Raw genomic sequence first — 16,471 nt, 5'->3', positions numbered from 1 at the left:
CCTTGTCATGCTTATGTGAATTAGTGTCTATAACGCATTTAAGCATATAGAAATGCTGAATAATGTTAGTTGTTATGTGATAGCCTCTATCTGAAAATGGCATTTTTTGCCTCTGCCTTTGAAAAGTTCCTAGCCACTTTTTAAAGACTTACTTGAAGATGACTCCTCGCTGTATTTTTTCATCTCTCTCACTACCTCATCTGAGTTCCCATAGTAGTCGATTACAGCACTCACCATGGCTGTTACATGTTTGTTTCTCTCCTACACTAGATCACAAATTCTTTAAAGAAAAGGAGTTCATATGTTTGTATTTCTCTGTGTTTCTCCTACAGGGTTTGGCACATGGTATTTCACAGAACATGGGTTAAATTGTTTAATTGATGTGTATACGGAAATCTTCTGTAAGTTGTAAAGTGTTAATCAAATGATTAGTACTATTTTAGGACTTAATACATGCCTAGCAGTGTGCTTGGCACATTAGAAAGTAGTTATTTGGTGTTTAAGTGCCAAAGATGGGAATATTACCACAAAGCTAATTGAGCAATGATTCCAAGTACCAGACTGTAACATTTTTTATCATCTAATATGTAATTGACTTCAGCAGCTTTTGAAACCTCGTAGGTAAGCGGACGTTCTATTTGCTTCCTTCCTGCCGTCAGCATCCTAGATAACAGGTTCAGTCGCATCTTTTAAGTTGATTCTTCCCCCAGAATTTTGAAGCTGATTGGTTTAAGTACAGTATTTTATTTATATTTTGTAGTATTTTGATAGCTAAATACTGATGACTAGCATTGAGAACTTATCACGTGTCAGGCGCTGAGGACTTCAGTGTGCTGCCTGGTTTAAACGCTCGCAGCAACCCCACTAGGTACTGTCGTTTTCCACTATGTTATGGTAAGAGAACTAAAACTTATAGATACAGGATAACTTGCTCCAGGTCACAGAGCTGGTAAGTGCTGGATCCAGGTTGTGAACCTAGGTAATCTTGATTCTGGGGCCTAAACTTATAATTAGGCAACTGCCTGCTCTTTTCACATTTTGGGGGAACTTTTTTTTTTTTTAATTTAATTTGAGGTAATACATATAAAGTATACTGTTTGTTTCAGAGTAGTTCCTTTAAAAATTATAGTTTTATTCCTTCTCTTCTGATACGATGTGAGATAAATTCAAAGATAATTATATAAAAATGAGTAACACGAGCATTGTAAGGGATCATACTATCCAAACCAATTTTGGGATTTTTAATTCCCTTTTGCAATGTTGGTTGAACATCTTATTTTATTCCAAGAGGGTGTTCTCACATATAAGAAATCACAGAGTATCAGGAAAAGGTGGTGAATAGTAGACCTGTCTGGTTTCAGAATTCAGTTTTCTTTATCTTTGATACCTTATCTTATTAAAACACTTTTAAAGATATCCGTGTGGAATTTTAGGTGTGTTTTTGGTCACTGTGCATACTTGTCTGATGTCTTTAAGTAACAAATATTTGTCATTTTAAGATTCTTTTAAAATCACATTTGCAGTTTGATTTAAATGTAAATAAACTTGATGTCCAGTATCTTAAGGTCCAAATAACCTGCACACTTTTCCATAGATCTGGAAATTCAGGTCAAATGTTTCCCGGTTATTATTACATAGAGCAAAATCCTGATCTAGTATAGTTTACCATTGTTTTCTTCCTTAATATGAACATTATATTTATATAATATTTATTATATATCAGGGGTTGATTCTATTATGTTTAGAGGAAATGTTTTTAAAATATTTTAAGCTCTATATTTCATGTAAGCACTTTTCATCTTTTTCAAAATAGGTAAATCAAACTGGGAAGATGATGGTTGGGGAGCATGGGAAGAAACAGAGCCCCAAGAACCTGTAAGTCTTTGTAAACAGGTGCATGCTTTTTGATAACGGCATTTTCCTTTTGTAATGATGGTGACATATTTCAGTGTTAGGTTAACATTTTAAAATCTTTGTCAAGAACATTTTTGTGCTTACTTAATAGTACTTAAGTAGATGCCTCTTCTTAAGGATTTGATGACTTTATAGCTAAGTGGGCTAAATGGAGAATAGTTGTTTTAGGATTCTTTCCCCTTCATTAGTTATTCTATTAGACTCTTGCACTTATTTATTCAACATAGATTTGTGAAGTGCCCACCATATTCTAGTTGCTGGGAGTATAGCAATGAGCAAGGTAGACAAAGTCCCTGTATATGGTAGTGTATTTTCACCTATAAGTAATAGAAAGTCTAACCTAAACTGGCTTAAATAACAAGGACATTCATTAGCTCGCATAAAAGGAAGTCAGAGATAGTATGTACTCCCCGTTAGGTTGATCAGGCAATTCAACTATGTCATCAAGGACTCAGGTTCTTTCCTTCTGTCTACTCTGCATATACCATGTTGACTTCATCCTAAAGCTTGTTCCTCTCACAGGTGTGGTGGGGCAATATGTTTCTTCATTCCTGACCAGAGGGAGAAAAAGGCCGGGGCTTTTCATGACTCTTTTCCTTGCCTTTCATCTCCTTGGCTCGAATTGGGCCAAAAACTCATTTCTGAACTAGCCACTAGCAAGATATATGAGATTTTCATCAGCCAATCACATCATTTCCTGGAGCTGGAGGATAAAGGGGTCAGCTTCTCCTGAGGCCCACGGCTGCACAGGGGAGGAGTTGACACCTGAACAAAGTCAGGGTTTTTTATTAAGAAAGGAGAATGAACCTATATACTGGATGGGTCTTAGCATCCCTGTGCCCAGCAGCTTACACTGTAATGGGGAGAGATTTAAAAAAAAATTTCTTTTACGATAGATAAAAAGTATCAAATGGTGATAATAGTTACACAGAGAATTCAAATGGTGATGTGATAGCAAGTGATCATGTGACTACTGTAGATTGAGTGGTCTGGGAAGGCTTTTTGGAGGATGTGACATTTAGGCTGAGGTTTGAAAGATGACAGGCAGTCAACGAGGTGCAGGTCTGGTGAAGAGCATCTCAGGCCAGGGCAACAGCTCATGGAAACGCCCTGTGGCAGGATGGGCTTGGAGTTTGAAGGAGTGCAGAGAAGGCCAGTGTGGCTTGGTAGGATGGAGATGGCTACAAGATGGGGTTAGAGAAGCAAGAAGGCCTGATGGAAGGCTTGGCAAATTTGGAGTTTATTCTGAATGCAATAGGAAACCACACCGATCTGATTTCTCATTGTTAAAGTTCATCTTGGCTGCTACTTGGAATAGATTGAAGCAGGGAGCAAAAGTGGAAGCAGGGGAGACCAATTACGAGGCTGTTAGAGTAGTTCAGTTGAGAAACGATGGTGGCTTGCATTAAGGTGGTATTAGTGAAAATGAGCAATTGGTAGATTCGGGATAAGTTTGAGAGATAATGCTAAGACTTTCCTATGAACTGGTTGTGAGGGATGAGGGGGAAAAGAAGAAGCTAGAACTGACTTCTTTGATCTGGGGTATGGTGTGGAGTAGATTAAACATAATAAGACGTTGCTACTCCCTAAAGCTGAGTAATAGGTACCATTGTTTTTGTCAATCTTTGAAAATATCCATGATAAAAAGTCTTTTAACACACCTCCCAGATACTTGGCTTGAGCTACTGGATGGACGGTGTGTCGTTTATTGAGTCGGGGAAGACAGATCTGGAGGAGAAATGAAAGAGCGTCACGTCATGAGCAGCAGAGCGTACTGAGTTCCTGTAGAGTTACAGCAAAGCTCCAAGGGGAGATGAAGGACAGGAGACCATTTCAGAAGACCTCAAGGAGGATTGGGATGTACTGAATAGGGTGTAATGCAGCTCAGGGACCTTGGTTGTCCCATCACCTCAGCAAACAAATACCTTGTCGCTTTCTGCTCTAGTCCCGTGTCAATATGGAGACGCGCTTATACTCTGTGTCTGCTTTCACTAAGACTGACTGGCTTCTGCTTACTCATGATGTAGACTTTCACAGCTTCTACTTCTGTCTTTTGTTTGTGGTTGTCTTAGATTCTTTCTTGTTTTTGTGTCACCCTCAGAGCTCATGTGAGGATTTTACTGAATCTGTTCACCACCTTCCAGTGTAGGATATTTGGGAGCAGGGGACTTAGATTTATACCAGGTCACTGCACGGGACATCGGCCAACCTGGTAGTGCCGCCCTCTCGTCAGGCATCCATCAGCAGTCAGTGTGAGCTGTGGCAGGAATGGGGAGGTGCCGAGGGTGTTGGATGGGAGGGGTAAGTATTGAAAGGGTTGGAGCCTCTGCGGGATTCCATGTGAGTAAACCTCTCAGGAGGGCATGTGCTTTGAGAATTTCTCAGAAAGGGGTAGTGTAAGTGGCAGCAACCTCGCAGTTACTTTTAGTATTTGTTTTCGGGAATCATATAGCTAAGTGACTATTGTGAGTAATAGGACGAACTCCCAAGTAAGTTGGAGGTTTTCTGGAATAAACCTCACAGACGTTACACATGCCTTCGTCATCTCAGAGGAGCCTCCGCTGGGACAGTTGTTATTAAATATATAAAATAGTGCTGGTGCTGAGTTATGGTACTTATTTACAAGCCCAGAGGCCCTCATTTTACACAGTCCATTGGTACATAGTTGGTTCTATCTGGAATGGATTTTTACTTGTGAATGACGCAGTTGGGGATTTGTGTGTGAGGCTAGTTTTCCTTACAAATATCTGCTACATCTCCCCTGCAAATATTAAGGGGGTGGGTTTACTGATAGCAGGTCACAGAGCTGCTTTTTGGCTTAACTAACAGTGTGCCTTCCCTAAGCTCACAGTCCCTTATGGCGTATAACCCAACACAGGAGAAAATGATTGCTGCTGCAAGCTGGGGTCGGAGAATCAGGCAGGCCTGGTGTAAAGCTTTGTGAATTTGAAGTTTAGTCTGCATGTGATCAGAAACTGCACTATCTGATTTCTGATTTTTAAAGCTCACCTTGGCTGCTTTGTGGAATAGGTAGCCTCTCATACTCATAAAGGTCATGGGTTGGTTTATTTTACAGTATTTCATTTTGATGTTCCACTGTTTCAGCTGATTCTGGGTGACGTGGGCAATGATAGCCTAGTTAGAATGTGTTAAGTGTTATCAGGCCTCCTTTAAATCTGACCTGTAAAGTATGTTGTCTTCTCTTTATTGGCAAGGAGATCCTAAATCTAGGGATGACATATCTTAACTGTTTCAGTTAAAAGCTGAAGTATGCTTCTACTCATTCTGAAAACACATGAAATTACTTACATGTGGAGTATTTTTTCATTCGGATAAAATTTGAATATTTACAAGTGGCCCTCAAGGATGAGGGAGACTTGTTGTTCTCTTTGTCTTGATAGATTTGCTCACACTGTGGACTTGGCAAATGCAGCAAGTGAAACAGTACTGTTAGGCCTCGTTGACAACAATTTTGGGTGTAGCAATCATTCCTAACTGTTTGAACTCTTTACCCTGTCACAGTCTTTTGTACATGGTGAGGGTGTTTGGCAGACAACAAAAGTGGGCCAGGACATTGAGGTTCAGAAGTTATTCAGATGTTAAAGTCATCCTGCAGTGCTTAAGAGAGCTTCTTTGAATTTGGGTCTTGTCCTCAAAACAAGACAACATCTTTGCCAAGGGAGCCTATTTGGTGGGTGAGAACATAAATGGCACTGTGGCCAGGGAAAAGGATATGACCTCTGCCTTACACTGCAGCATCATCCAGAACTTTCCATGTATAGGATCATTATGAAGTTTTGCTGGGAAACATGTTTTATACCAGGACTATTAGAAATTTTACTAAGCTGAGGCAAAAGATTTCTGTTATTTCTACTATCGGCTATGGTGATGAACAAGTCCAAAGGCACAGCCAGCTCCAGAGGCATGGCAAGAATCAGAGTTAACTTTTGGCAGATGTGTGAAACGCAGAAGTACATGCTCTAGTCAAGGTTAATAGGTGTAGCCACCTAGTCAGCATGGAGAGGGAACTTCGACTCTCGCCTGTCATGCACAGACAGCAGACTCAAAACCTGCCTTCCCTCAGAGCCCACCTGGCAGGCCTTGTCCACGTTAAAGACGAGAGAGACCAGGACTGGGAAAAGTGGACTGTCTTAAGGTCACTTTACGGTTGTGTCAGGGTGCTGTAACTGTCCAAACAATGATAGGCTTCTCCATCAATTGCCACTGGGTGGTGGTTACTGTGACCAGCAGAAGAAAGTAGGCTTTCACTCTTCATTAGTCTGGCATTAGAGACATGTTGTGTTCTGGTCTGTTTAGGCCGGCTGCAGTGGTGTGTCGGTGAACCACAGAGAAGGTGCCTAAGAGGCAAGTGCAGTAGCCACTGCCACCGAATGCCGACCTGCAGGCCAACTCGCTGCTACTGAGTCCAGCGAACAACTGTAAAAACTTCAGGGTGCTTTTTATCTCCAGAAGTCTGTCAGCTCTTTGAGAGTAGTTTCTTATTTTTACGGCAGAAGAGAGTATAGGGCTTTAGTAATCACAGAGATTTAGTACCAGGGGTCTGGATAAGGCTTTTCTAAGGAAGGAGAAAGTCTCTTTCATTTCGATTCTGGGGTGTCACCTATAATGAGGGCTTAGGGAAGAAAGCATATTCTAGTATCTGTTATCAGCAGTAGCAAGCCACGTCCAAGAAAGCAAGCATCTGTGACACTGGTAGGCTTTGGAACTTTAAGGATGGCCTCTCTTACAGAAAAGGACAAACGTCCTTCTCCTATAGATATTTCATACCTGTGTTAGTCTGCTTGGCTGCCATAACAGAATACCACAGACTGGGTGACTTAAACAACAGAAATTTATTTTCTCACCGTCCTGGAAGCTGGAAGCCCAAGGTCAAGGTGCCATCATGGTTGGTTTCTGGTGAGACTCCTCTTCCTGGCTTGCAGATGGCTGCATTCTTGCCGTGTCCTCACCTGGCCTCTCCCCTGTGCATGAAGACAGAGAGCCGGTTCTGGTGTCCCTTTCTCTTCTTAGAAGGATACCGGTCTATCAGAGGGCTGTGCCCTTATGACCTCTTTTAACCCTAATTAACCTCCTTAAGGGCCCCATCTTCAGATACAGTCACATTGGGGGGGTTAGGGTTTCAACATGTGAATTTTGGGGGCAGGATACAATTCAGTCCATAACAATGCCCAAAATAACGGATCCATGTCAGGCGTAACTTTTATGTGTACAAGTGCAATGAATAAGGTTAAGGAATTCCTCCTTGCCCGTGAGTAAATACACGAAAGGATTGAAAGGCAAACAGAATAGGCTTTCAAGATGGAAGAAAAGGCAAAACAAAGATCTTCCTCTGTACTATATTTTCAGCTGACATCATGACAAATGGGACCTGGCTGGGGGAAATGGGAAAAGAAGGTAGTTGTACTACAACATCTACCTATTAATGATCCTATAACAAGTAGTAAATAGTAGTTTTTACAGTGTTGTAAGGGCTTTTAGTTGGGGTTATAATTTTTTTGCTTTGGGAAAGAAGTGGTATTTTGCTCAACCTCATGCTGTAATGGGAATCTAGGCGGTTTGGGAAGAAGCTTGATAGGGTTTAATTTAATTTTAACTGGCAAGGCAGATTTAATGAGCTTTCCTTCATTGGTGTATTAAGACCAAAGGGTTGGAAGTATAGAATCAAGGATTTGCTTGACAGCGGTTTCTGGAACAGGAAGCACAGAAGGTCCTGGGTTAAGGTCCTCAGTTAAGGTAGGCAGCATGGAAATTTTCCACTTAAGAGACACCTTAGGAATGTGTTCCATCTGTTTTACAGAAGGTGATATAATGCAGTTTATGGAGGCACTAATGATTTAGCAGATTAACAGGGAATGAAAAAAGCATGCTGGTCAGATAGAGGCCCCAGAGAAATGTTTGTTTACAGACTGAGAAATAGGAGACAGCATGACCTGATTAGAGACTCTTAGAGCATTAATAATCTGGGGTAATGCTGGAAAATATTTTGCCTTATTTTAGTGTCCTTAGACTGTGGTGCCATCTACCACGCAAGAGACATAAGCAGTGGATTGGCCAGAGGCAGAAGGAGAGCACCCACATTATGCCAAGGATACGCCCGAGGCCCTCCTCCTGTGAGGGGATGGTGGCCGCAGAGGGTCTCTTTCCTCAGGTGGGCTCTCATCAGGACTTTGGACCTTGGACTATTAGAAACACTCATTTTGCCAGTGACTTTCCTCTCCACATTAACACAAGCTGGGTTTAGCCTAGTGCTTCTCAACTGGGGGTGATTTTGCTCCTTAGGGGGCATTTGGCAATGTTTGGAGACATTTTTGTCTGTCACAACTTGGGGGAAGGTACATCTAAGTGGGTAGAGGCCAGGGAGGGATGCTGTGAAACGTTTTACAATGCACAGGACAACCCTTCAAACAAAGGATTGTCCACCCAAAATGTTAGTCGTGCTGGAGTTCAGAAATCTTGGCCTCGCCCGTGGCTTTCAGTATAACTCTCCCAGCTTTTCTTCCTGCCTTTACCCCTTTTTGTTCTCTAAAATTTCTTGGCCTCTTTTGGGGGCCTCAGAACTTTTGATCTTGTAAATCAGCTCTACCTCAATTAAAAAAAAAATAAAGTTATTTAATAAATGAAAAAAAAATAGAAGAGGGGGGAAAAAAACCCTTTGATCTTAATCTTTATGGCCATGAGTTTGGTTTTAGTAGATACCCGTGGAGTGACTTCCTAGTGTGAAAAGTGCAGTTAAAGGATTGTTTGCCAGCCAGCAAAGGTGAGTGTAAGCTGTTCCCCGGCCTTTGGCCACAGACCAGCCAGTATCCGGGCTCAGTCTTGGTGGCACTGTTTATGCCTAACTATTTAAGAGTGACCTGTTCTTAGTCTCACTGTGTAGTCAGTCACCTCTTTTCCTTGCTCTTGTTGATAGTTGTTAATTTTAGTACAAGTCTGGACTCCTCAGGCATTCCTGCAGGGTGGCTCTGTGAGTTGGTTTTGGTTTGGTGATGGGCCTCTGGTCTTCTGCCAGCAAGGGAGGGACAGTGGCTGACTGTGTGGGGTGGGGGAAGGGATCTGGGGACCTACTTTCAACCAAGCCTCCTGACTTTAGCCGCATCTTTGCCCTCACTCCCAGGGGGAGCTGGCACCAACTCCTAAGCCTACTGGCAATCTTGCAGTGCAGCTGGGGTTGCTTCTCAACTTTCCTCGCCACCACTTTAGTGGGAGTTAGTTTTCCAGGGACTGTAAAATCAGTTACCACCTGTCCATCTGCTTTCTAGCTCTCAAATTTTAGTGGCTTTTCTCCTCTCCTTCTTTTTGTCTGTACTTGAAACAAACTCTTCTACTGTTGTTTTTAGTGGGGTTGAGAGTGCTGGGGAAAGTGAGAGTAAAATTGATCTGTTTAATTCTCTCTTTACCTGGAAGTCCATGTAGACTTCATTTTTACTTATTGTTCTACCTCTTGCCTTTTCCATTTAATGTAATACGGAGGTTTTTCTGTGTCTGCATATATAAATCATCTAGTTCTTGTAAAGGAATACTAACTGTTTCATTGTATAGATATACGATGATTTATTTAGCCACACCCCTGTTGAGGGACATTTTGTTTTTGTTTGTTCTTTTTCTTTTCTGTTTTCTGTCACAGGCGATGCTGTAATCATCTTTATATCTACTATGCATCTTTGGTTACACATGTGTGTAGTGTCATGAATGAAAGTCAGACTGCCTGAATTTCTACCCTAACTCTGCCACTCAGTGACCGTTAAACCTTGGGCAAGTTACCTAACTTCTCTCAGTCCAGTTACGTCATTCCTAAAGTGGGACTAATAGGATTATTAGTTACAGGATTAAAATCATAGGATTATTAAGAGGATGAAATGAGACGTGCTTAGAATAGTACCTGGAACACACATAGTATGTGCTCAATAAATGTTAGCCATTCTTATTTTTCCTTTAGAATAAATAACTGAAAGTGGAATTGCTAAGGTTAAAAAGTCTACATATTTCAAATATTAATAAAAATTGTTGAAGCGTGCTTCCAAAAGCCTGCCCCAGTGTGTATTCCAAACACAGTATGTGAGAGTGCCTCCTTCTACTCTCTGTGTCACAGAAATGAAAACATCTCCGAGGTAATTGCTTTTTACCATTGTGCTCTATTTATTTTGTAAAAAATGAAATATTTCTCTGTACCCATATTTTTATCAATATTGGGAAACTCAAAACTATGAGAGATGGATGTGTTTTCTTACAGAGGCCTGCTTTTCTCAGGTACTTTTTGAAATTGTTTGCCCCTAGTAGATTATCAAACTTTAATCTTTGCAAAATCAGAATGGTGTGAAATGCCATTTCAGTGTTTTAATTTGTACTTTTAAATTTATGAGTGAGGTTTGTCATGTTTTCAAGCTTTTCACTCAAATATTTTTTAGGAATGTGTACTGTTATCGTGTGTGTGTGTGTGGACACTAATAGCAATTTAAGGTCCATAGCATTTAATTTAACTCTTAGCTCTATTTTGATTTATATTGGTGCTAATTGATTCTTGTTTATTAGTCTTATTTGTCCAACTAGACAGTAAAGTTTTTGAGCAGGAATTGTTTGGTACTTTCTTATATCCCATGGTGCCTAGGAAGCACATAGATTTAGTATTTAATATTAAACAGTTGTTTCAAAAATAAAGAAGTATGCTTTTTAGTTTTGGTGTTTTATTGTAATTATTTGTGAAATGAATTTTTTTGTGAGTAATGAATTTGTTTTGTAAAAATGACACGTTTATTACCGAAAATTCAGGTATTATAGAAAAATAAAAAGAGTAAGATAATCAACTTTCTAACACCTAAGGATAATCATCATTATTAACTTTAAGAGGTTATAAATGTAGGCATATTTGGTTGAGTGGTTGGATGAATGGGCCACACAGAAAATTCTCTAAAAATGGGGTCACACTATATATATAATTAAAAAATAAATAATAGAATTAATCCTACTTGAATTGACAGTTGAAATAAAACTGTAAGAGTTACTGAATTATCATTAACTTCCTCTAAGGTTAAGAAGAACAGTAATTTTAAAAATTGAGATTGAAGTCGGAGGTTTTTGTGACTAATTGTGTTTGTAATTTTTTTTTCTTTGAGTTATCTGTAATCAAATTTGTAACCAGATTTAGAGCTCTTGCCTTGCCTCATTTTAATTTTGACAAGACCTTAAGATCTTTCATTTGAGAATTTTAGTCCCCGATCTGGAAAATGGCCGGGACCAGTACTTTTCATGCCATGTTAGAGAAAGCTCTAGGGCTCTGCAAAGGTGCTAGGTGTAGCTTCCTCGTTTCTGCTTTTATCTGTATCATATATTAAGATATTGTATAAAATTTTGTTCGGGAATAAAAAGTCTTGCTACCTAAAAACATGTTTGAGAAGCATTGGGTATTATATATGCTAATAGACTAGAAAAAAGGAAAACTTACATGGCGTTATTTACTTTTTTGTGTTTCAAAATTGCTGAAGCACTTATGTCTCTTTGTTTAGAAAGTGTAGCTGACTAGTTTATTTCTTTGATTTAGGTAGGTAAACTACTGAGAATTACAGTGACTATGCTGACAGACCCTTATTTATACTGGATTTTGCTGGCACCACTGTTACGTGTACATGCCTGTGAAAGTTAGCACGATGACAGTGACAGTAAAAATTGCAAATGACGGACTTATTAACTAAAATTGAAAGCTTTGAAAAATTACTGTGGGCTACTTCAGTGGTTCTCTAGTCATCACAGTAGCTGATACACCAGAGAACATGTGCCACTATGTTTACAGAGTGATAATTTACCAGCCCCTATGGTGGCCAGCTATAATTGAAAGACTGATTAAATTACTGAAGTTTTACCATCTGCTGCGTTGTGAAAGACTAATCGTTTGACAAATTTGTGGGCTTAAAATCAAAAGAAATAAATTTTTAAAATATATATTTGTTACAGCCCTAGTGTTTAGAAAAGACTCCTTTTCATAACCCACATCAGTGGCTTCCGTTATTTGTGCAGATTTTTTTTTTTAACATCTTTATTGGAGTATAATTGCTTTACAATGGTGCGTTAGTTTCTGCTATATAACAAAGTGAATCAGGGGAGGGAGAGGCAAGAGGGAAGAAATATGGGAACATATGTATTTGTGCAGATTGAGAAAAAATGTTACTAGTCTCAAGGCAAAGAAAAATCCTTGAAGTTTAGTCCACACTAAAATAAAATGATACATTCTCTCTTCCCACCCGGAAACAGGGACTGTGTTTTAAGGCTAATGGATGTGTTTAATGTTACCTTTAGTAACTGGGTACTGTGCTGGCTTTTGTGGAAAGCCATGGTAGTCCCTGGTGATGCTGTTTTTGTTTTTGTTAATATCATGCCTCCTGCGGAAATTAACTGCCTTGTCAGAGGATGGCATTATTTTAGGATCATTATCTTCAGGGGAGTATTGTTCATGGCTGTGGGCCCCATTATTGTGTGGGAGGTTTTCAGAAAAATCTCATTGGTAGGCAGATGCCTTTGTGGTAGAAAACAGTGATGAGCTTGCATCTTATTGGCCAACGAATGTGTCCTGAGACTTCCTGGCACATTCTTCCTAGGCCTTTACAGCCCCCTTTCCTCCGTTTACTTCTTTAATCATTGAGGGGCACTCGCCTTTTAGTCTAGAAGCGGAGTAGAGCTTCTCGTCACCCCCTTCATTCTGAACACACAGCAGCAGAGCAGAGTTAAAGGTGCTGTGGCAGTTTTCCTTATAGGGCCCAGCTTCCCAGGGCAGTGCAGTGTGGAAGCAGCACAGAGGTTGCCCAGGCAATTGAACCCCAGTGCCTGTGTCCAGATGCCTGTGTCCAGATCCCTGCTCCGTCTGTGTGATGTGGGGAAGTTACCTTGATCAGTCTCTCTTTCTGCATCTCAAAATGAGGGTAGGAATAGAACCTTCTCTATAGAGTGACAGTGAGAATTAAGTAAGACTTATGTGTAAAGCATTTAACACAGTGTCTGGCACTTCGTAAGTGTTTGGCAGATGTTGCTGTGTACATCATCCAAATCACTGTCGTCATTCCTGTCTCATTCCTGTTGAGTTAGGTGGCCAAACGCAAACACACATCTGGGGCAAACACTTCTTGATGGGCCCACTGTCCTCTGCTTAGGATGATGCCAAAGGATTTCCTTATCATGAGAGGAGATTTCAAGTGACTGTGGCCTGATTTCTACCAAATTGCTTGGTTACAACGTAGCAGACATTATAGAACAATTTAGGACATGTACTTTCCCATCCTTTTATTCTTTGTTTGCCTTTGTATATAGCGTGTTGATTGTTGATGTATCATCCAGATGTACCAAGGGATTTTTTTTTTTCTTTTTTGAGGACTTATTGAAAGAAATTTGATTTATGTAAGACTTCTTCTCCCACCTCCACTCCCAGTTGTTGTCAATTTTTAAATTTGCTTTATGCTTTTCTGATGACATTTACACTGCTTGGGGCAAAATAGCTAAACCCATGGAGAAATAACAAAAATCTACCACTGTGTATAATTTTAAGGATATCACTTGTTTTCAGTTGTGTCGTTAGCAGCTTTTTATCTTATTGAACCTGATACACTGAATGTTGTGCCTTTGGAATGACATGTGACCGGGAGCTGGTGGTTGTCCCACGCCCACCCCACTGTGGCTGTGGATCCCAAGAGCTCTCGGGCTCGTCTTCAGAGCACACACCCTTGCATTTCGTGACAAAAGCTAGCATCATTCCCAAGCGGCAAGACTAAAGGTTTAGCTCTAGAATTTTATGACACGTCAAATCCTAATGATGATATGCTATAATAGTATAGCATAACATAATCTACTACAAGCATGCCCCATTTCATTGCACTTTGCAGATATAGCATTTTTTTTTTTTTTTTTTTTTGCAAATTGAAGGTTCGTGGTAACCTTGCCTCAAACAAATTATCGGTGCCGTTTTCCAACAACGTTTGCCCACTTCATGTCTCTGTGTCACATTTTGGCAATTCTTGAACTATTTCAAACCCTCCACCAGCAAAAAGATTATGACTTGCTGAAGGCTGAGATGATGGTTGGCATTTTTTATCAATAAAGTATTTTAAAATTACAGTATGTACATTTTTTAAGGCGTAATGCTGTTATTACACACTTACTAGACAGCAGGATAATGTAAACATAAATTTTATATGCTCTGGGAAGTCAAAAAAATCCATGTGACTCACTTTGTTGTGATATTTGCTTTATTGTGGAGGTCTGGAGCCAAACCCACAATATCTCTGAGGTATGCCTGTATGATAGAATCACGTGAGGGTTTCCTAACCTGTTTTCGGTGTATGGAACTCCTGCTTGTACGCGTCCAGCTTTGCCACGACAGACTAGGAGAGTCTGCTTTTAGCCCCACAGTGACAAGGAAAGATGGAGAGTTAGAGAGGACGTAGAAAAGGAAATGCAGTGAAGAATGACAGAAGGTACTGGTCTTCACCCTCTTTCCCCCGCATCATCAAGAGATGAAGCCGGAGCGCTGATCCACGTGAAGGTGCTTCTTCTGGTTTCGTGTTACTAAAAATGCACATTTATGAGATGGCTCAGCAGGGTTAGGGATGGAACTAGTCCTTGTGGGGTAGTGTCTCTGAATTTGCTTCCCTGTAAGTGATACCGGTTTCTTGTGCTTTTATCTTGGTTAGTACTTACGTGGCAAAATTCATGTTTGCTCTGGGATCACTTGTAGTCCATTTGCTGGGTTGGTGGCAGGCAGAGCACGATCATAATTTGACACTGAGTTCTAGGCCCAACTAAGGGAGTAGTACTCTGTCCCTTTTCATATATAACTTCTACCTGCCATGGATATACCAGCCAGAATCTTGAAATGTTAAATCGTAATATTACTTAAGGAAAAACATAACTACAGATGCTATTACTTAAGGATACGTTACTTAGGATACTAACTTTGAATCAATTGCTCATTGTCGTACAGTTTCATGTGCAAGAATAGATATTAGGTTATTCAAGTATCTTTGTGACTACAAGTAAGGAGAAATTGGAACGCTATTATTTGCTCATTTTTGCCATTAGGGCTGTGCTGCATGTGGAGTTGAGTCATAGAAAGCGTAGAAGGCTTCTAGTCTAGCGTGGGAGAAACGCAATCCCAGCATAAACAGAGAATAGTAAGAGTTTTCATTGCAATAAGTTCGAAAGACGGTAGAAGTCAGAGGAGGATGGCATTGTGATAGGAGCTGGAACTTGAGATGGACAGACAGAAAAGAGAGGGAAGAGTATTCCTAAAGGAATGCTTAAAGGAATGCCTCAAGAGTATGCTGGCTCCCATGTTCAAGTATGGTTCTTCATGGCTCTAAGTCGGTTCACAGAACCACAGAAAGATTAGCCTGATATATAGTGATAAGTAATAGGGAAGTTCTTTTTGAGAAAGACTTTTCATTGACTGAGACTAGAGTCAAATCCCAAGGGGAGCCAGGCTTCTCAAAGAGCTGTCGCAGGTACCCACCAAGATGATCAGGGCCCTCCTTTGGGCTCTGACACTGATTGTGTGGCCCGGAGCACGTCTCTTAACTGCCGTAAGACTCTGCTATCTTTATTATGAAATGAGGTTTGGGCCAGTTAGTCTTTAAATGCCTTCCATCTTTGAATTTCTTAAACTCTTTGTCTTTTGAGCAAACATAAAAATACAGATCTCATCCTTATTAGTGGCATTATTTTGAAAACAGGATAGAAACATAGAAACAGTGTTCTTTGTTGAAAAGTAACTTTTACAAACTTTCTAGAGTTTACTGTTTGTACATAATTTTGGAAGTGTGATAAAAGGAAGAACCCATTTGTATAGATGTTCAGTTATTTTTTTTAAGTTATTTTTTGTGGAACTTGCCAAAATGAGAGCTGCATTATCCCTTTTCTGGAGCATTGTTTGGATTTCTTTTTTATTGCAATGAGATGGAAATTTTAGGATAAGAGACCAATCAAAGAGTTTTAGACGCTCCTAATTTCTTATCAAACACAATACCTAAATTATATCCCTGTATGACTTGCCCTGCTTCTAGCCTCCTTGCTGAAGGGGAGACTCCAATCATTTGAAAAATCCTGAACCTCAGAGTTGGTATAATTGGGTCTCAGTTACTGGGGAGGGAACCATAGGGTCATGATGCCCTCAGCTTACAGCCGAGGCACCGTGAGGAGTCCTGGGTGAGTGCTGGCTAAACAGAGACTGTATGCTCTGACAGAAACTGTGGGTCCAGGGAGAAATGAATTACAACTCGCTTCTACCTTATAACTTTCATCTTTAGGGGATCATTTTCTCCCTGGTTTATATGTAGAAAAACACACATTCAAAACAGCAAACTGAAAAAACAAATCAAAACAAAACAGCAAACTGGATAGCAAAATTCCTAAAAAATGGAGCTTTACTAAAACAAAACTGGGATTTTGCCAGTATTACTCTTCTCGTTATCTTTCGGGAGTGGGTGCAGCCTCTTTAGCATACCTTGCAGAAGAAAGAAGTTCCAAATCTATTCGATTCCTCAGTGTTCCATTGAGAAGGAAA

At 40.2% G+C, this 16,471-nt stretch overlaps 1 protein-coding gene across 1 annotated transcript in view; it reads left to right on the top strand.

The window, feature by feature from the left end:
- RAB3GAP2 (RAB3 GTPase activating non-catalytic protein subunit 2) overlaps positions 1 to 16,471 on the top strand; it is a 91,487-nt gene that overhangs the window by 16,683 nt on the left and 58,333 nt on the right. The window contains exon 2 of the mRNA XM_082394178.1: positions 1,814 to 1,875. Coding sequence (XP_082250304.1) covers positions 1,814 to 1,875 — 62 coding nt within the window. The remainder of the gene's footprint in view (positions 1 to 1,813; positions 1,876 to 16,471) is intronic.

This window comes from Balaenoptera borealis, assembly GCF_965194805.1.
Source record: "Balaenoptera borealis genome assembly, chromosome: 1".
In the NCBI taxonomy this organism is placed as follows: Eukaryota; Metazoa; Chordata; class Mammalia; order Artiodactyla; family Balaenopteridae; genus Balaenoptera; species Balaenoptera borealis.
The sequence above is the reverse complement of the archived record's forward strand: the minus strand, read 5'-3'. Positions and strand labels throughout refer to the sequence as shown.